The sequence below is a fragment of the Acipenser ruthenus genome, chromosome 7 (genome assembly GCF_902713425.1).
Source record: "Acipenser ruthenus chromosome 7, fAciRut3.2 maternal haplotype, whole genome shotgun sequence".
Lineage (NCBI taxonomy): Eukaryota > Metazoa > Chordata > Actinopteri > Acipenseriformes > Acipenseridae > Acipenser > Acipenser ruthenus.
Genome location: NC_081195.1, coordinates 51,590,978 through 51,611,216, shown reverse-complemented (window position 1 = coordinate 51,611,216; position 20,239 = coordinate 51,590,978). Strand labels below are relative to the sequence as shown.

General features: G+C 36.1%; 1 protein-coding gene across 5 annotated transcripts in view; it reads right to left on the bottom strand.

Moving 5' to 3' along the window:
* Positions 1-629: 629 nt before the first annotated feature.
* The window catches only part of aass (aminoadipate-semialdehyde synthase), a 23,712-nt gene continuing 4,102 nt past the window's right edge, over positions 630-20,239 (bottom strand). For all 5 annotated transcript variants that reach the window (XM_034026152.3, XM_034026153.3, XM_034026154.3 and 2 more), the window contains exons 4-24: positions 18,948-19,032; positions 18,791-18,858; positions 18,117-18,263; positions 17,049-17,127; positions 16,623-16,750; positions 16,278-16,426; positions 15,896-16,018; positions 15,204-15,315; positions 14,748-14,810; positions 14,580-14,647; positions 12,274-12,395; positions 7,996-8,125; positions 4,748-4,858; positions 4,319-4,427; positions 3,901-4,041; positions 3,296-3,463; positions 2,938-3,033; positions 2,247-2,362; positions 2,058-2,146; positions 1,553-1,729; positions 630-1,293 (exon numbers count right to left, since the gene is read on the bottom strand). In XM_034026152.3, the coding sequence (XP_033882043.2) occupies positions 1,175-1,293; positions 1,553-1,729; positions 2,058-2,146; positions 2,247-2,362; positions 2,938-3,033; positions 3,296-3,463; positions 3,901-4,041; positions 4,319-4,427; positions 4,748-4,858; positions 7,996-8,125; positions 12,274-12,395; positions 14,580-14,647; positions 14,748-14,810; positions 15,204-15,315; positions 15,896-16,018; positions 16,278-16,426; positions 16,623-16,750; positions 17,049-17,127; positions 18,117-18,263; positions 18,791-18,858; positions 18,948-19,032 (2,400 nt within the window). In that variant the 3' untranslated portion in view covers positions 630-1,174. The remainder of the gene's footprint in view (positions 1,294-1,552; positions 1,730-2,057; positions 2,147-2,246; positions 2,363-2,937; positions 3,034-3,295; positions 3,464-3,900; positions 4,042-4,318; positions 4,428-4,747; positions 4,859-7,995; positions 8,126-12,273; positions 12,396-14,579; positions 14,648-14,747; positions 14,811-15,203; positions 15,316-15,895; positions 16,019-16,277; positions 16,427-16,622; positions 16,751-17,048; positions 17,128-18,116; positions 18,264-18,790; positions 18,859-18,947; positions 19,033-20,239) is intronic.

Genomic DNA, 20,239 nt, shown 5'->3' with positions numbered 1-20,239 from the left:
GCTATTGCAAGACTGGAGACGGAAATTACCACTGAATAGCCAACAGAGTCGAACTCAAAATAAGAGAAGGGTAAACATAAAACACTTGTATAAAATACAAACAAGCAAATCTCGGGCACTGTAATTCTCTACTGTTCCAGTGTCGTAAACTCCCGCTGTATCCCAAAAGTCGTCTGAGCTGCTAAAACCACCCCTTTTTATAGCCCAGCATATGTATAAAATACTTGCAAAATTTTGCACAATACAACCAATCATAACCCCTTCCAACACCATCCCCAAGTCTCGTGCAGTAACAGGTGTCCCTCACATGTACCAAGCAGGCTTCAAAAATGCTGTCAAACATAATCCTGAAAGAAAATAAACCATAAGTTTCGTAGCGTACGACACAAAAATAGTTTTATATGCATTTTAATAAAAGTGGTTAAAAAGACCGCTCTAGTAGTTCTAGGTATATATGTACGTCCGGTAGTTCTAGTGTTAAAGCCTTGGTTATCCCTGTAACATATGCTGTCCACACAGACAATAAAAACTAAAGTATTAAACTGTGTTGGTGAATGTTATCTTGTGTAGTACAGAAAGCAAGACTGAAATTGTGAACATAAAATTAAATACCACGACATTGCAATTGGTCACCATGTGTATCATTTTTATAATACAATTCAACATGTCATGAAATACAGTACTATTCTGAAGTCATCCTTGTAGTAATGCATGTGTGTTACACTGATCAATTTCATGGACAAAATATATACAAAATATATTTAAGTGTAACTTTAGGTTAAAACCAAAAGGAATGCTGTTACAGAATTAGATTTTCAAAGATACCTTTTAAATATCAAACTATGTTCAATGTTAAAGTGAAAAGAAAAGAATAATCTGCTTTTACACTATGACTAGATATTGAATACATTTATACTATGGACACTGGTTGGGATAATGAGGTATTTCATTATTTGCAAATCCTTTTTTCATTTATACAACAACCTATATTTTTTGTTGACTAAAATGTTTTGTACATTCCACAAATAAAACAGTTACGACTCCAGTCTAAAGTAATTACGATGGGAGTTGTTTGCATTTTTATTATCTCACTCCAAGTGTCTTTCCAAATTTGAAATAAATATTATTTTTTTTTCCTCACCAAAGTCACACAGATAATAGAAACACACTTGGTTTAGTCATGAAAGGTGCTTTTTGTTGTGTAATTTACACCCTCTGACTTGAGACGACGTAACACTGGCCCATATATATTCTTCGTTAGTGGCATAACCAGTCCCTTGGTTTTAATTTCTCCTGCAAAACAGTATGACAAAGATTATAAAACCCATGTTATTTTTAAAGCAATACAAGAATAAAGCATTCATATTCTATAGGTACTGTTAATTAAACCATGTTGCAAACCACTGAGTATTACTATGGTGTGTTTGAAGAAGCTGTCTGGTCAATTATACCCATATTAACTCCTTTGCCAAGATACTGTATGTAATGTGATGTAGTACCAAGTATTCATTTTATTTTGCTTTCCTTTCATGAAAGAAATACAAATGCTCACCTTCCAACAGCATCTTTGCAGCAATAGCAGCAGGATAGCCAACACATTTTGCCATTGCAGAGAAACCATTAGGATCACCATATACCACCAAGCTGATGTGTTTTAATTCCAACTCGCCAGTCACGTGTTTTATTCCAACATCATTTCTCAGGATTATCAAATCTCTCTCTTCCTTTTCTAAAATGTAAATAAATAAATACATTTGTGTGACTGAGTCCCTTTGGAGGTCACAATGGAGGGTTTCAATTAAAAAAAATAAATAAATAAAAAAAATCACAGCTTTCACAATTTAACACGTAAAGGATAATTTGCAAAAAAAAAAAAAAAAAAAAAAATTCACATTACTGTAAACCTAAAACCACTGATTTCAACAATATTTTAAATTACAGAGTATCAGTAAAACTGGCATCAATTAATACACTACAGTTCAGTTGTAATTTTGAAATGCTGTAAGCTTCAGATAGCTTCTTTCATATCATTAGCCTTTATATGAACCAAAACTTACTGAATGAAAGTTTAGCTTCTAGGTGTTTTGCTACTGCACTCAAAATTGTATCTGCCTTTGGCACTGGCTCTTCATTAAACATGCCAAACCTATTAAAACAATACAAAAATAAAGGTTTGCATCAGATGTTGGATCTTTTAACCTCAGTTTACATGTTTATTATTATTATTATTATTATTATTATTTTACCAATTCAGTGTCTGCATTCTGTAGTCATCTTTTCCAATCTTGTTGTACACACCATCTTTGAATACATCCATGCTGGCTGATGTTGAAACTCCAACAAGATGACACAGCAGTTCCTTCTGTATTGTTATTAGAATTTGTAAATGGTAAAATGAGTTATAAAGAAGAGAAGCAAGCCCACCATGAACTGGACAAAAAAAGGAGAGCATCTAGTCTGTGTTACAATTATATATACATTCATTTTCCACATACTAAACCATTGCTGTTCAGCAGAAGTGATTCTGAATAGAAATTATATAAACAGTAGATGTCATTTTTGGCATTTTACATATTGTCTTCAGCCCGAATCCCCCACTGGGGATGTAACAGGGATACAGTGGAGATGTCTGTATATATTTATTTCACACTCTAGATTTTTACATACATCTAGAGAATGTATTTGAGCTGAAAACTTGGTAAGAACAAGTTACTGGAGTATCAGAATCTTGTAATATAAGCTGTGCCTGTCCATCAGTACATATGTAAATTTAATAATGCGTTACAAACATTATGTTTAAAATCGTACAAGGCGGGTTTCAGTCCTTCAGTCCAGTTAATTCTGCATTCTCTCAGCATCTCAAGTGGATATAGATCCTGTGTAATTGTGAAACATTCCACTACCAGTCTGATTGATTTACAGTCTACGAACACCTACCCAGGTCACTGGAGCAGCCCCAGCAGCAAGCATTGGACAGGGCTCTGTATTTATCAGACCTAACTTGACAAATCCACTCATGGCATTGGAGAATCCCTGCAGCAACAAAGACACAGGTTTTTATTAACTGTGAAGAGAGCCTTTACTTAAAATAGGCATACCATGTACCGCAGTTATATATTAACAAAATGACCTCTTCCAGAAACACCTGGCTATAGAACATTAAAGAATGGGTCATTTTCATATGGAATGGTCTTATTTAAATAATATAAAAAGTGTCTGATTGTAACACGTACTCCAAAACTCGTAATGTTCCTCTTAACACATTTTAGTTCCAACAGATCAAACGATGCCTTACCTTAAACCTCAAGGTACCCCTTAACAATGTATGAGCAGACTGAATGCCATAAGGCTCAGCATATTTTGTGCTGTCCCTGTTTGGAAAACCTTCCAGATTAAAGCCTGGCAAGAAATCCATGGGAGCGACACAGTCAAGTACAGCTCCCCCAGGAGGGATATCGACAACCTGTGGATTACAATTAGAACGATAAGATACAGATTGTTGCCTGCTGTAACCTTACGAACATCTGTTGCATGACTTATAGAAGGGATAAATCTGCTGCAGCAAACTGTGGTTTGGGAGTAATAAATAAATAAAAAAATAAAAAAATAAATAAACAAACAGACTGTCCTTAAAGAAATCTGTCATCTAGAAGAGTTTTACGTTTTGGAAATACAGAAAAGGACACCAAGTGGTTTCAATGGTAGACATTGACCTGAATGGCCATGTAACAGACAGTGTTGTGTGATGCACAGCCATCTCGCATTCCAACCCCTGCAGGAGAGACAATACTAAAAGCTCTACAAGACGTCTGTCTTCTCTTGTGCAGTGGTTAAGATGTTTGCTTGGCATGTCCTTCTAAGCGGTATAACTTTAGTTGTGTGCTTTCATCGCAATTTTACCGTGCCATCCTTTAAAAAGACTGCAGGACTGATGGTGTTCAAGAGAACTCCATATGGGCTCCAGCTGAACTTGTATCGTAGAGGGTTGTCAGAGCATTCTGGGGCAGGGAGACCTCCACAGAATGACACATAGGACTGCACCTGAATACATAGAAGGAAAAAAGAAAAAATATTCCATTCAATCATCTACCCCCCCCAAAAAAAATTAATAAAAAAAAAAAACATCTCAACATCTGTCAATGAGTAGCTAGGACTGGAGTACGTCTGAACACAAACAGTCACTGCCTGACAATAGGGGCTCTGGGTCTCAAGCCATTCTTATTTCAAGATCTTGCTGTTCTGTTCACTCCTTAAGGAGTAAACACCCTCTCTCAATCTTAATGCCCCATACGCTCATAAAAATATACAAAATACTCACAGTAGCTTCATCTGCTTTTGCCTGATCAATGCACTCCATTGCCAACATATGATCAATGCCAGGATCTAGACCCATTTCATTCACAATGGTTATTCCAGCATTTTCTGCACTACAGGGGAAAGAATTTAGAGGATAACTATAAATAATGCATTCAAGGGCCTTACACACAATATAATGAAACATGCTCTGAAACAATAAGACGTGTAGCATTCTCCGAATATATCTGAAAAATAATTGGTACAGATGCATGCTATCATGAAGGAGTAAGTTGCATTTGGACAGACAGGTTATTTATATTTTATTAACACAATAGTTATTAAAACCTGTGGTAATTTCACTGGAAAATGATTTAACCATAACTAAAATGAGTCAACCAAACGTTTCTCTGCAGAGATTTACCCACCACATAAATATTATTTGCACACCTACCTTTTTTGAAGTTCTTTCATAGCAGGCGAGAGGTAGCTAGCAGTAAGCATGTTCACTTTGTTGCTAATACAATGTTTTGCCACAACAGGATGGAACGCATAAGGCAGCAAACTGTTATAAAAAAAAGTCAAACACAAATTGAAAATGTTAACCAGTCCAAAACTGAAAAACAAAAGTACTAGTCCATTGACCCACAAGTATATTAACTGGGTATATAAGCAAAATGACCAGCTAATTAGCTTTGTATATGGAAATCATTAGATAAGTTAATACATTCCTAAAAGGCATAAGTCATGTTCTGAATCACTATCCCTGTCAATCACCCACTGTACTCGAGCCTGTAAAGCACAATCTGCAGCTGAATTGATACAAAGTTCATCACGTTTATTAAAATGTTGCTTTATATCTTTAACTTGTACAGTATATCCAAAAAGACTTACTTCAACACTTTCCATTCTTATTTAAATATAATTCATTATATATATATATATATATATATATATATATATATATATATATATATATATACACACACACACAGAGTACTGTGCAAAAGTTTTAGGCAGGTGTGAAAAAATGCTGTAAAGTAAGAATGCTTTCAAAAATAGACATGTTAATGGATTATATTTATCAATTAACTAAATGCAAAGTGAGTGAACAGAAGAAAAATCTAAATCAAATCAATATTTGGTGTGACCACCCTTTGCCTTCAAAACAGCATCAATTCTTCTAGGTACACTTTCACACAGTCAGGGATTTTGTAGGCATATAGTCAGGTGTATGATTAAACAATTATACCAAACAGGTGCTAATGATCATCAATTCAATATGTAGGTTGAAACACAATCATTAATTGAAACAGAAACAGCTGTGTAGGAGGAATAAAACTGGGTGAGGAACAGCCAAACTCAGCTAACAAGGTGAGGTTGCTGAAGACAGTTTACTGTCAAAAGTCATACACCATGGCAAGACTGAGCACAGCAACAAGACACAAGGTAGTTATACTGCATCAGCAAGGTCTCTCCCAGGCAGAAATGTCAAGGCAGACAGGGGTTTCCAGATGTGCTGTCCAAGCTCTTTTGAAGAAGCACAAAGAAACGGGCAACGTTGAGGACCGTAGACGCAGTGGTCGGCCAAGGAAACTTACTGCAGCAGATGAAAGACACATCATGCTTAGTTCCCTTCGCAATCGGAAGATGTCCAGCAGTGCCATCAGCTCAGAATTGGCAGAAAACAGTGGGACCCTGGTACACCCATCTACTGTCCGGAGAAGTCTGGTGAGAAGTGGCCTTCATGGAAGACTTGCGGCCAAAAAGCCATACCTCCGACGTGGAAACAAGGCCAAGCGACTCAATTATGCAAGAAAACACAGGAACTGGGGTGCAGAAAAATGGCAGCAGGTGCTCTGGACGGATGAGTCAAAATTTGAAATATTTGGCTGTAGCAGAAGGCAGTTTGTTCGCCGAAGGGCTGGAGAGCGGTACACGAATGAGTGTCTGCAGGCAACAGTGAAGCACGGTGGAGGTTCCTTGCAAGTTTGGGGCTGCATTTCTGCAAATGGAGTTGGGGATTTGGTCAGAATTAATGGTCTCCTCAATGCTGAGAAGTACAGGCAGATACTTATCCATCATGCAATACCATCAGGGAGGCATCTGATTGGCCCCAAATTTATTCTGCAGCATGACAACGACCCCAAACATACAGCGAAAGTCATTAAGAACCATCTTCAGCGTAAAGAAGAACAAGGAGTCCTGGAAGTGATGGTATGGCCCCCACAGAGCCCTGATCTCAACATCATCGAGTCTGTCTGGGATTACATGAAGAGAGAGAAGCAACTGAGGCTGCCTAAATCCACAGAAGAACAAGATGTTTGGGCCAACCTACCTGCCGAGTTCCTTCAAAAACTGTGTGCAAGTGTACCTAGAAGAATTGATGCTGTTTTGAAGGCAAAGGGTGGTCACACCAAATATGGATTTGATTTAGATTTTTCTTCTGTTCACTCACTTTGCATTTAGTTAATTGATAAATATAATCTATTAACATGTCTATTTTTGAAAGCATTCTTACTTTACAGCATTTTTTCACACCTGCCTATAACTTTTGCACAGTACTATATATATATATATATATATATATATATAATCTCACACACACCCCTCATTATATTGCCCCTCACTATACTGCGGACTCGGATATATCCCATTCCTGGAGTTGGCTCCCCATTTTTACAGTCTAACTGCGCATGCCTTAGCTGCAATATATAGGCAAATTAATTTAGAATGACTCTTATTTCGTATTGCACATCAAACAAAAATACACCACACAATTAAAAACAAAGTATTAATAATAATAATAATAATAATAATAATAATAATAATAAATTTTATTTGGCGGACGCCTTTCAGGACACTCAAGGATATCTTACATTAAAAGTAGGCCTACATAAAATCAAGTGCAATACATAAAGTTATAAAATAAAGTGCATCAATCAACAGTGCAATTTAAAATCTAAAAATCTAAAATCAAAGGATACACACTCGTTGCACAATAACACAAAGCAAATTAAATATCTACTTGCTGAAGCAGTTCATAATTTAGCCAACAAGCTTTTGTTCACTTGTGGCAGCAATGGCCTTGCAAAAGTAACAGGGCAGTGACGTCAGCTCCCTAGCAACAAGCCTATGTTGGGAATGGATTCTTTCAACACAGCGGGTTTGTGCATTTGAGAAAGGAGAGGAAGACTTATTTTATGGGTCGCTCGCTATATCACGGCCCTCAATATATAGCGGATTTATACTGGACCCCGACCCTCGAGATATTGAGTGGGTGGTGTATATATAAATCCAAAACAATCATGGGTTTCAAAATAAAAATAAATTAAGTCAAAACTAACCTAATGACGTTACCTTTGTGACAATGGCTGTTTAATTTCAAAGAGATGATTCTGATTGAACTTTACAGCCTGAATAAATAAAGCAAAATCATCCACGCTGGTAACATAGGGGAAGCAGCAGCTAAAGTATCCTTGCTGTTGGACTCTGCAACAGTTTGAATGAGCTCTATGTGCTTTGTTTGTACGCTGTATTTTTTCACTTTTTTTTTTTGCTTTATCTATGGTTCCAGGGAAGTTGACAGGATGCCGGGGGAGGGGGGAGGTGGGAGGGGATATGTAATATACTGTATGTTATTCAGTTCTGTATGTTAAATTCTGAAGAACAAATAAAAATTCGATGTTAAAAAAAACTAACCTGATGACCAGGTCGTGATCTTGAACCAGGGAGCTGAGCCTCTCCTCTTGAGTAGCAATGTCCATCATCACAGGGATGGTGTTACGATAGCTGTTTGCCAGCTGTTCAGCTTGGTTTAACATCACAGATGCTGGTCAAGACAAGATCAATTATTTCCTATGAGTGGCACAACTTTCTATAACCCAACGATGCAACATCAATCTATATGTAGATTTTTTTTAGCTTGCTTAGGAGGGAATTGACCTAAATATCTAAGAGCTATTTGTAAATGAATGATTGGGTATCCCATTTTACAACCCAATTATCACACTGACATGTCCAGTACATCGTTTTAAAAACTTCTTCTCTCAGGTTAAGTTCACCATAATGCCAAAATAATTATTGGTGCATTATTATATTTATACCACAAACGAGGTAAAGCGTGGGATAGATAAGTGTAATAATGTGCTTATCGGGAATGCGTCTTTGCTTACATTTCAATCTAGTGGTGTGGTCACAGACGGTTCTGGCACGTCCCTTTTGTGCTATAAGTCATTAGATCCTTTTGCATGGAAGGCCTCGGTTGCAAGGGTGTGCGGTTCTTTGATGGACCAAGATTCAGTTAAAATGTGTTTGCACACCGACGATGGGAATGAGAATGTAGAGATGGAGCCCAGCTAACAAGATTTAAGTTTTAGCAGATATCAGGCTTTCAAAGACTGTCACCCACACCTGTGAGCAGAAACTGACTCACTGAGAGCAGAAACTGACCCAAGACTGTCAGAGCTACTGGAAGCAGGCTGATCTTTGGGAAACAAATTGAACATTTGTGAAACTGCAACAAATACTGTAATGACTGTAATGTGTTTTAAAGAATATAAAACCATCAGAAAATATTATTAGCAGATCTGTGTAAGGCCTGTGTGAAGGAGTTAATTGCACCGAAGGTCAGTCTGGTCTGCTGAAACTTCCAAAGCTCCCTCTTCTGGCAAAAGCATCCTTTTTAATTAGACTCAGAGTCTCAAAACATTCTGATCCAGCGAGAACAGAATGGCAGAATCTATGGAGCACAGTTAACATGCCAGAAGCAATCGAACTAGGTTCGATTATAGGAAGAAAAAACAAGTATTTAAATAAAATAAGAAACCTAATAAAATAACATTAAGAAAATGTATGAGCAGTCCTAAGTTTTAATATTCAAGGTTGCATTTGCTGCTGAGCAGGTGCCCAATTAAAAATTAGTCTCTTGCCTTCTGTGTATATCAATGAAGTAAAATAGAATTGCAGTTTATAAGAGATTGCTATATTGACATATCTGAATTAGAACTACATGTTATAAAATTATTTAAAGTATAAACTGTAACTTTAGATATACATTGAACCGATTTGTAACCTCGTCCTTACCTGCCTGTAGTAAAAGCAGTGTTGAAAATGACTCATTGGTTTTGGCCGATGAAGCGAGGATTATTGATGGTCAGTGATTTAACAGCCAAGATCCTCTCTATAATGAGCTATCTCGTTAACATTAACAAACAGAATACTTTTCGGATAACAGAAGACAGGAGTTTATATTACAATAATCATTTTCTATATATAACAGAAATTAACTAGAACCTGGCAGGAAGAGATGGGAACGGAAAGCATAGGACATGTTAGTTAGATATTGGTTTGAAATAATGAGTACTGGAAAATAACACTGGCATTCTAATATATTAATGATAGCCTATATTTAGATATAAATAACTGGACCTTTCCATTAAAAGATTTATCAATTGAGTAAAATAGTAATATTATTTCTAGGAGCAACTGTTATACTGAAGTAACTTAATTAGAAATACATCTAATGCCATTTAAAGTTAAACTGTTGAAAGAACATAGTAAAAGTTTATTATAACAGAAGCATGGCACTGACAATATTGCAAACATATTGTTAAGACACATTTGCGATAATGTTCAATTAATTTAATCAATTTAAGAAGTAGTTCAGTTTCTCCAACTAAACAAAAAGTATTTTATACATTACAATATCAATTAAACTAAAGAATATAAATGTTTAGTTTATATAAAGGTTTTACTGCAGTAATAAACAGAAGTATTTATTTACGGGGAAACAAGAATTTAAAAGTGAAAGAATTAAATGTTTGTCTCAGAGACACAGTAGAATTCTGGAAGGGCATTAGACCATCAAATTAAAGCTTAGTCTTTGGCACCTCAAAGCAGGATTCGGTGTTGACTCTTAAAAGCGGGATTTGCCAACCTTGAATGACAACCAACTGAAGGTGCTTTAAGAAAGACAGGAGTATGTATCTCATTATATTATAAGAAAATAAAGAGAGCTTAGTTATAAAAATTAGGATGTACGTTTTTTTTTTTTATTATCTGAAAAGATACCGGTCCAGGCGTCTCTTTAATTGGCCAAAAAGACTTCATGCGGTGAATTTGGAAAAGTGCTTACAGTGGAGTTTCATATTAATTAAAACACTAGCCTTGGCAAGTAAACAGGGTGTTTGAAACCTGCTTGTGCAGGCGAATTTTTAGAGAGAGAGAGACAGGTCAGGCTTGGTCCAAGCATGGTAAAAGTTAATAAGGCAATTATATTTAACATGTTTATTATAGCTTGAATTTAAATGAAAATAACTGGACTTGCCTCTGTATGCTTAGTGGCCTTATTCAAAGGCTTACGATAAACCCCTGCACTCTTTGTCAAATACTTTGTTAACACACATTTGTATATGAAGTTAAACTGCTCCATTGACAACACACTGAAAATGTAACATAATATGCTGCTAAGAGGGACTCATTTTTTTGACACAGGTTAATATAATAAAATAGATCTGGTGTTACATATTAAAAACATCTCTCATATACACATATATACTTGTATTGTATTGTATTTGGTAGCAAGGGCCCTGTGAACTTCAGTTCACCTAATTTTTAGGGAAAGGAGGGGTGGGAAGATAGTTAACCATGAACTCACATTCAATTAATTTTGATAAGAGTTGACCGGATTCTTCTAGAAAATATGATAAAATCAAAAGATAGTAACTGTCAAAACATTGATGATCAGATTTAAATGGGACTCCTGACATATTCAAATGGAGCGAAAATCCTATATAAGCCCAGAGCAAGATCCCATTCGATATCGCTCGACTTGCTAACTACAAGTTGTGTGGTCCATGGTCTGAAGATCTCTGAAAAACTGATTGCTGTTTGGTCGAAGTCAAGTCTCTGCCTTTTGAAGACAGTTCTTATTTTTCATATATCCTGCACAACTCTTCCATATACTGGAAGGTAAGCATATATTTGAATTCAGTATCTCTTTTATATTGGATGCATTGCTATAAAGCATAGGATTTATATTTTAGCTGTTGAGAGTGATATATTGAATTTTCTAGAATTCATTTTATAGCCTGAAGGCTAAGCACCCGATAACCATTTGCATTACTGTACTGAAGTACTAATGCTGTTAAACCTGTAAAGGCACTGGAAACGCCCAGACTGCCTATAAGCAGGGATCCAAAGTGGCTTGCAACCACCTGATCAATTTTTAAAACATTAAATAAACCTAAAAAAAGCACTACTACTGCTCTGATTCTTTAAAACTTCAATTTAAATGAGTCTGTGTGATTTTCTTGATTATTAAGGTTGTCTGGACATATAGCAAGCCCAGTGCACAAACAAAACCACTTACAGGAGTTTAAAACATCTCTGTCCTCCTTAAACGTCTCCCCTGGGTTTAAGAGTGTGCTCAGAGCATATGTATATGTATGTATGTATGTATGTATGTATGAATGTATGAATGTATGTAAAGACATTCTTGACAGTGTGCTGCTGAAATTCAGGACTGAGCTGCACTTCGGTAGTTCAAACAATACTGCCAGGATAATTGTTTGACAGCAACTTTAAAATCCTTTCAAGAAATTGCAGTTACCAATCTGCCTGCATCTGACTTATCTAAAAAGATGGTTGCAAAGAGGCCATAAACAGGGTCCGAAACTAATCCACAATGAAGCATAAAAAAATTACAATTACACTTCTGATATAAACAGAATATTAAATGATCATTCGTGCTATACAGTTTTTTGTAAATTAAAAGCCTGTAATGTAGAGCCATTCAGCCAGGTTTGGATATGCAGTGAATTAAGCAGTCACCAAATAGACTGAAGACTGGTGGTCAAGACAGGTGGCTGCTTAACTCAAAAGGTTTTACTTACTTTGTTTAAAAGACAGTAAGGCCTACCCAACCAGACACTTCAATACTGGTAAGACTAGCTGTATGATATAAAATGCAAAACTTACCTACTGTTACTTGGGTACCTGCATCTCTAGTAAGGTACTCAATGACTGGCCCAGACACATATCCAGATCCCAGCAACAACACTCGTTTTTTACCACTCATTTTTAAGATTTGAGCACGTTCCCTGGAAAAATGTCAAAAGAAAATCATTAAGGTAAATCTAAAAAAAAAAAAAAAAAAAAAGTAATACATGTTTTGGCTAGCCTTCTACAGGTGTACCAATTAAGAATTGTACATGTTTATTTTTTTTAGTGTGTCCAATTATAATTTTCCCCGATTCTCTCCCAATTTGGAATGCCCAATTGCTTTTCTCCTCACCGCAGCAATTCCTCACATTGCTCTGGAGACCCGAATATTGAGTGGGTGCCCAATCCCATGACCAAGCCAGCTACTTTTCACCCAGGAACTCGAGAGCAGATGTCAGCAAGCTACCGACCTCTGGAGGACAAAGGCCAGAGGCCAGCGCTGCAGGTGTCTGCCCTGAGCACACATGGCCAGCAGGGTTCGCTGTAGAGTGATGAGGAGAAACAGTCCCTGCTAGTTTTACCTCCCTAAACCACGGGAGTGCCTTGGCCAATGCGATGCTCCCTTCGGAATCCCTAGCAAAGACCGGCCTACTTCGCACAGCCAGGATGCGAACCTGCGCTGTATGACTCACCCTGCGCACCACGCGGCTGCGCTTCTACCAGGTGAGCCACTCTGGGACCCCAAGAACTGTATATGTTTAATCTTTCGTATTGTGCAATTCATTCTTGTTATATTCGTTAACAAACATCAGTTGTCCAAGTGGGGTAGAGATCACAAATAGATACATACAGTGTATTAGTGATCATGCTGCGAGACTGGCAGAGGTGAATTAGCTGAATCATACAGGTGTTAAGATCTGGTGAAAATGTATTTAATTAACTGGAAAGCATGCGGCTTACTCATACTTGGTACTGCATTTTCAAATTCCTTTTCCAAGCAAGACAAAAGGGAAATATTTATGAAAAGAAACCTGTAATTGACCAAATGACTATGAGGAAAGAACAGTATTGAGAGTAAAAGAGAGTGATTTGTAAGGGAAATAGATTGAAATCACAGCTTGTTGATGTTAGACAGCCATTGGCTTTAAAGTACTGTAAACTGAAGTAGAGCCCTTCAAACAATAGGCTTTTTACAGTACTGGACTGAATCTTAGATAATCTGATTTCAGTTAAATGTCAAGAAATTAAAAGCACCATGCACATTTTTTTAGTAGATGTAGATTACAGACAGACTTTTCTATTCCATAGTGTGTTGTAAGGTTTTGCAACACACTGCTTTTGTTCAAGATTGATTAAAACTATGATTCTGTTTCCATGGTAGTGCAAATCATTCATTGGTATGCTAATATGACAAGACTTTTCTACCCACAAGAAACCCCTTTTAGAAGAAAGTCTCCAGCTTCTTAGGCAGCTCACACAAGACCATGCAAGGTGTTAGGAAGGGAGCCAACAGATAGACCACCACACTGTGCAAGGAACAACAAGGCAGATTAGTGAGGGCAGCTCTCTCCAGACTGCCAACTGTTAGGCGATCCACACAGCAAAGCTACCAGTATGGAATTGCACTAAGCTGCTTTTACTTATTCTTTATTGTACGTATTGTTTTTTTTAGGTGCTTATTTTAGCAATTAGCTTGCTTTTCTTTTGCCACAATCCCAACATTGCCTTCTGAAATTCTAGGTCCTCAACATTTCAATTGCATCTTTCACTCGAGTTGTGACCAATTACAAAATGACACCATTTAAAATGTAAAGATACTATGCCACATGTAACAAAAAAAAAAAAAAAAATAGTTATTAGTTTATACAAACAAATAAGCTTTCTTGCAATGTAACAGACTGGACATTCTAAAGATACATTATAAAATAGAAAGCTTATAGAGTTCTAATACTTTTGAGCCTGAAAGGAAAATCTGAACTGTCTAAAACTGCAATTCAATAAGACTTTGTGGACCATCTTAGCTGATGGCCATACGGCTATTAAGTGTTAGGGCAGGTGTTATTTTTTTGCACAACTCCTGTATAATGCCTTAATGCCTACCTGAACATCTATAGATGACAAGTTTCATAATAAAATAACAATGATACAAACTTTGCTTATAACAAATAACATAAGTATATGAGTCAGCTAGTGAAGCGCGACTAAACAAACAGACCTTTTTGTTTAAGATAACATTCAGATATGCTGTATGATAAAGTCAACCCAGACATCTAGGACATATGGTAAGTTTTAGGAGGAAAGGACAAAAAGACTGCACTACAGAAGATACAAAAATACCTTACCTGCTCTCCCGGAGCTTTTGAATGTATTCAAATTTAGGAATCAGCTTTCCATTAGATGCAATCACAGCCTGCAAGTTTAAAAAAAAAAAAAGGTTAAAACCTTGCTCATTTGTGGCGATATACTGTTCAGTATAGTCATTTGAGAAGAATATGATCGCCAACACTTACATTTCGCACTTGAGGGGAGAAATTGTCTTGCTTTTCAAAAGGAATAGTAGCATCTGATGAAAGCTGTAAAGTACAGGAATAATGTATAAGCCTGTTAACATACTTGTTAAATTACTTTTTTTTTCTTTTTTGGAAAAAGCATCACATTCTGTCCAAACCAAGAGTTGTGCTCTCTTCAATAAAATGACTTGATTGTGGTTGCATACTGCTCATAGTACATCAATACCCAACAAACATCAGGACCACAAAAGGATCTGTGTTATGTCACACAGTGACATCTGTAACACAGATCCTTCAACCATTCAAAAAGGTGGCTTCCTTCCAGCCCACAGACTGGTCTAGCAAGTTGTCATGGATCATGCATAGTTGCAATGGCTCACTTTATATTCAAGACCAGGATGGTTTACAATTATCAAGGTACACTACTACATTTTACTTATCCTTACACCATCTTACCATCTCCCAAATGTAAGGGAAAAGTAGGTCTCCAAAGTACTCAGTGGCTTCTATAGGGAGCTGGGCTGGCAAGTTATCAATAGAGCACATAAGAATACCATTTCCCTCCACACTGTGTAAAGAAACAAAAAGGGATGACAGGGTAGGTTCCAATAATATTGTGTTAAATGAACTGAAATCTACATCTGGTTATGCTTTAACAGATGCAGACATATAGAGTAAAATATAACAAATACAGCAATGTTTTTTTTTTTTTTTACCAAATAACCTTCTTGTAGAAAAACAGCCTTACCACTTTGGTGGTGTGAGGCAAGTTTTTTTAAATCACTGCTGGGACTCTAGGAGAGACTAATAGCTGGCTACAGTGCTTGAGACCATTATGTCATGCAAACATCCCAAATTTCCATTTTATCCACATGTGTTTTGATGAACCACAGTGGGCACAGCTGTAAATAAAGATTGAATTGAAAAATTAAATAGTAATAACACAAGTCCTACAAATTCAAACATTTATGACGTGGCTCATATTAATCCCTAGCCTATGCTAAGTTTTATGAAGACCAGTCTTCATTTACTATATGACGATGGATCTTCAAGAAGTACACTTTTTGACTTTTTCTCTATCAAGTGCTATTTTAACCCTCCAATCACTGTGCCATACCTGAGATACTGATACTAAGAAGCTAATTTACCTCTCATGATCAATATGCTGATCGGCATCATACATACAGAAAGGTTTATCAATACTAGTGCACTCTGTCATAAATTCAATCGAACCTCCAGTGTCTGCAGAAATATCACATATTGCCAGAAATCTGAAAACAAAACAAAAAATACTTTTATAGTGTTAAGCAAATTATATGTGTATTTATTAAAAATATAATTTGATAAAGTTATAAAAAGGTAGAAATAAAAAAAAAAATGTTCATATAAACTTGTTATCCCGCCTTGAATAAGCTACAGCAATAATAATAATAATAATAATAATAATAATAATAATAATATTTAATTTTATGTAAAAGTGATAATGCTTAAATATGAATGATATAAAAATAAAATACAAAATCGACAAACCTATGTGGCAATTCTGGACAGCCTTCAGTGGATTTTTCAGATGGTACAACTGGTCTTAACAGTCTCTGAGCATCTCTGCGGTTCAGCAGGCGAGGAGTGTGTGGGTCCCAGTAAATTCCATTAATCAAGCAAGTAGTGTAAGGGGCAATCTTTGATATTAATAAAACAAATATTATAAAAAAATAAAATAAAAAAATAAAAAATACATTATTGATTCAAAAATTTCTTAAGCTAGGACATACTGACATAATGCCATCTATTCCATATCTGTCAGATATATAATATAAAAAATATAAACCTTTGGTGTTTAAATTAACTACAGACTTCAAAGTGTTTATTTCTTACATCAATGTTGAAGCGGGAAGTGTAGAGTTCAGGATGACGTTCATATTCCAGAGCGTCATATTTTCCATCACTTTTCCGTACCAGATGATGATGGCGACTAAGAACCGTCACATACACTTTATTTAAATCTGTAATAAAAAAAAGTTTTTTGGTTTTTTTTTTAAATCAGCAAGGTTTTCTCCTTGTATGTTAATTTTCTTGCTCTTTTAAAAATCCTCCTTAAATTCTTCTATTCTTTCTGTGTTCTTGTGGTTGAATGTCAATGTCTTTATTATTTCTTTACCATTGCACAGATTTTATTTTTTTTAGCTGAAGGCTAGCTGCTGACCAGGTAGTGTAATGATATAGGAACATGTACTGTACATACTCCAGTGAGATTTTAAACAGAGAAAAATAAAATTGAATAAATGTGCTGCTGAAGCGTACCTCCAGATTTAGAGACTTCTTGGAGATCATGAGGCTCGACAAATTCACACGGTAGCTCATTGATTATTTCTTGAGCACCCTGCAAAATAAACAAATATAAGAAATGAACACAGAACGAGGATGAAAAACCATATGTTGTACCTGTATGTTCTGAATTTAGGTATTCGACTGTTTTTCTGCTCATTATGTTTATGTACATAGAGTAGTAATTTACTATTACTGTATAAAACCAGGATGCAAAATAGATGCATAGAGGACACCCCATGAACGTTAGTTATACGAATGAGGATAGCTGAACAACCCTCAATGGTCATTCTGTCATTGGACTTGAATAAAAATACAACACATTTCAAAATGAGATCCAGCCTAAAAAAACAAAAAAAAATGTATAAAAGTTCAATGCATGTTGTATATATTACAATACAATATAATACAGTACAGTACAATTTGCATTTATAACACTTTCCATGTGGAACATCCCAGGGCGCTTTAAGCCATTGATCAATCAATCAATCCAGCTCAAAACTAAGCGAACGCAAACAAATATGTTTTAACTTGTATTTAAAAGATTCGACCGAGCCAGTTCCTGGCTGCAGCCTTTTGAACCAGTTGGAGTCGACGTAATTTAGAATCGGGCGGGCCAGCAGATAAAGCATTACAATAATCTGACTGAGAAATAGCAAAAAGATCGACAAACACCTTATCAGGAAGAATGGGTTTCAATTTGGCAAAGTTCTTGGTATGATAAAATGAGGCCTTGTTTCATATTGGACAACAAATCATACTGGACAACAAATTTTCATAACCAGAATATATTCAAATCATATTCTAATGAAAAAAAAAAAAAAAACAGCAAATCAATCCCAAAACACATTCAACAAGTCAGATTACACAATATGAAGTGAATATTATTGACAATCATTTCAACAAGAAATCTGCATCTGTGTCTTCCTGTGGAACAGCATACTGTACATCAAGCTATTGACAGAAGGACTTTAAGTTTCTCTCGAGTAGTTGTGTTTAAGTTTTAAATAACATTTGCAAAGCAACATACTGGAGCGTTCTTACCTTGGAGACATTTCCTGTGCCTGTGAAAACAAAGGTGAGGGGTCCAATGGACTTGGGCATTAAACCCAGAGAAATTTCATAGCCAGCATCTCTCACAGCCTGCACGGCCTGGCTGCTGTTTCTATAATTATGAGACATGCCGATGTGCTGGAAGAAACCGAACGAAAGGTTAAAAAATAGGACTTTGGTAAGAAATGTTAGAAGTTAACAACTGTGTTGTTTCAAAGTACACGGAGCTAAAATAAATCCAGTAAATGATTCACCATCACATATTTTCCTTTAAGACACACATTTGATTGTTTTCATAGCAGTTAACGAAGCAAAACTGTGTGACCAGTCTTGCATTTTTAGTTTTTATCTCAGCTGCTTCAAGAAGTCACATGACAGAACACTGAATCACTGTAGACAAAAGCAGCAATTACCTCTCTAATAAGACCAACATTAAACTACCAACCATTAAAAGAGATAAAGGTATGACACATACTGAAATACACCTGGCTCTTTTGAGCAAATATATATATATATATTATATGCATGCCTCAAATTGTGCTTCTCTTTCTCAGTAACTAATCACAGAACAAGACAAGGGTAAATTTTAAAATACAAGACCTATAAAGGCAAGCTATTAGGTAAGATTTTCTGTTCGCTCTATATGCTTTAATAAAGGTTTATACCATAAAAGGAGTGTGGTGTCCCAAAGCAAGGAAGCGTAATCCCAGTCCGTGCAAAATATTAATCATTCCTGTTAAAAAAAAAAAAGTTTAAAAAATAGTTAGATAATAAGTAAATCATGTTTTTTCATAAAACTACAGCTAAAATGTAAAATCAAACCTGCTACGCCAGCCCACTGTCCAAAGGCCACTATTCTTAGTCCATTTTGATCAACCATTTTCTCATAATCAATGAGGCGTACTTCCTGCAAAATAAAGAATGTTGATATATTTTATGATTTACAATGGATTCTAAAATGGAAGGTGACAAAGCTCTGTCTTATCAACACAGCTGCTCTTGACCCCCAATTTTTAATTTTGACAGCAAGAAGTAAACAGTTCAAATTAGGATGTGCATGCAACCCAAGTTGCCAAATAGTGATCACTACTTAAAGCTGCATGATTTGGGAGGCATCAGAATCGGAGGATAGAGCTGCAATTATGTCACTAAAAAATGCCTAACGCTTTCCAACACTGGCCCAACTTGCAAGTGAAATGTCATCTATAGTGATCAAGGTTTTGTTTTATGTGAATCCTATTTTCTGTCAAGTGGAATGTAATAAGGATCAAAACTGTGAGGTTGTACAATGACCCCTTGTCATTATTTATTTTACTTGAAGTGTTTGACAGTTTTCACTTGCTTGTTCAGCTAAAAAAAAAAAAAAAAAAAAAAAGCATAAGTAAACCCGCAGTAATGATATTACTTTATAAAAATGCATCTCTGCAAGTACTGTTTTTGCTTGAAATACACAAACACACATATATTCATACATTACATATGCATACATACATTATTATATATTGTAACAAAGTACGGGGCAAGGTAATGGATGGGATATACATTCGGCCCCGATTTGTACAATTTAACCCTGGATTCTAAGAGAAATGTAGTTCAGTGTCCGTGGCCTACTGAACTACACTTCCCAGGTTGAAAGACAGGTTCTAATTGAACAAGTGCCAGATTTGATTAGGCACCTGTTGGCAATTAGCACAGGTATTTAAACTGGGCTGAAGCAACAAGGCGGGCTGTTTGACAAGGCTCAGTCCTGCACACAGACCTGGCGTGTTGCTGAGGAAAGTATTGTTTTCGATTGTGATTCTCTTGTAGAAACAATTACATTAGCTGTCTGAGAACTCAGTTTAGTCTCCAACAAGTTTAGGTAGACCTCCATGAAGGAGGTAGGCGTTTGTTTTGTTTGAATTTATTTTGTTTGGAAAAGGCATATGTATGTCAGTGTTTGAACAACCTGCCGAAACAAAGACTGATAATAAACATACGAACGCCGTCTCATTCAACCAAACTTGCGTTGTCAAAGGAATCAATTATTTACACTAGAAGACCGTGGTTCGACAGGAAGTCTGTGACAAAACTTCCCCCCACTTTGTCACAATATATATATATATATATATATA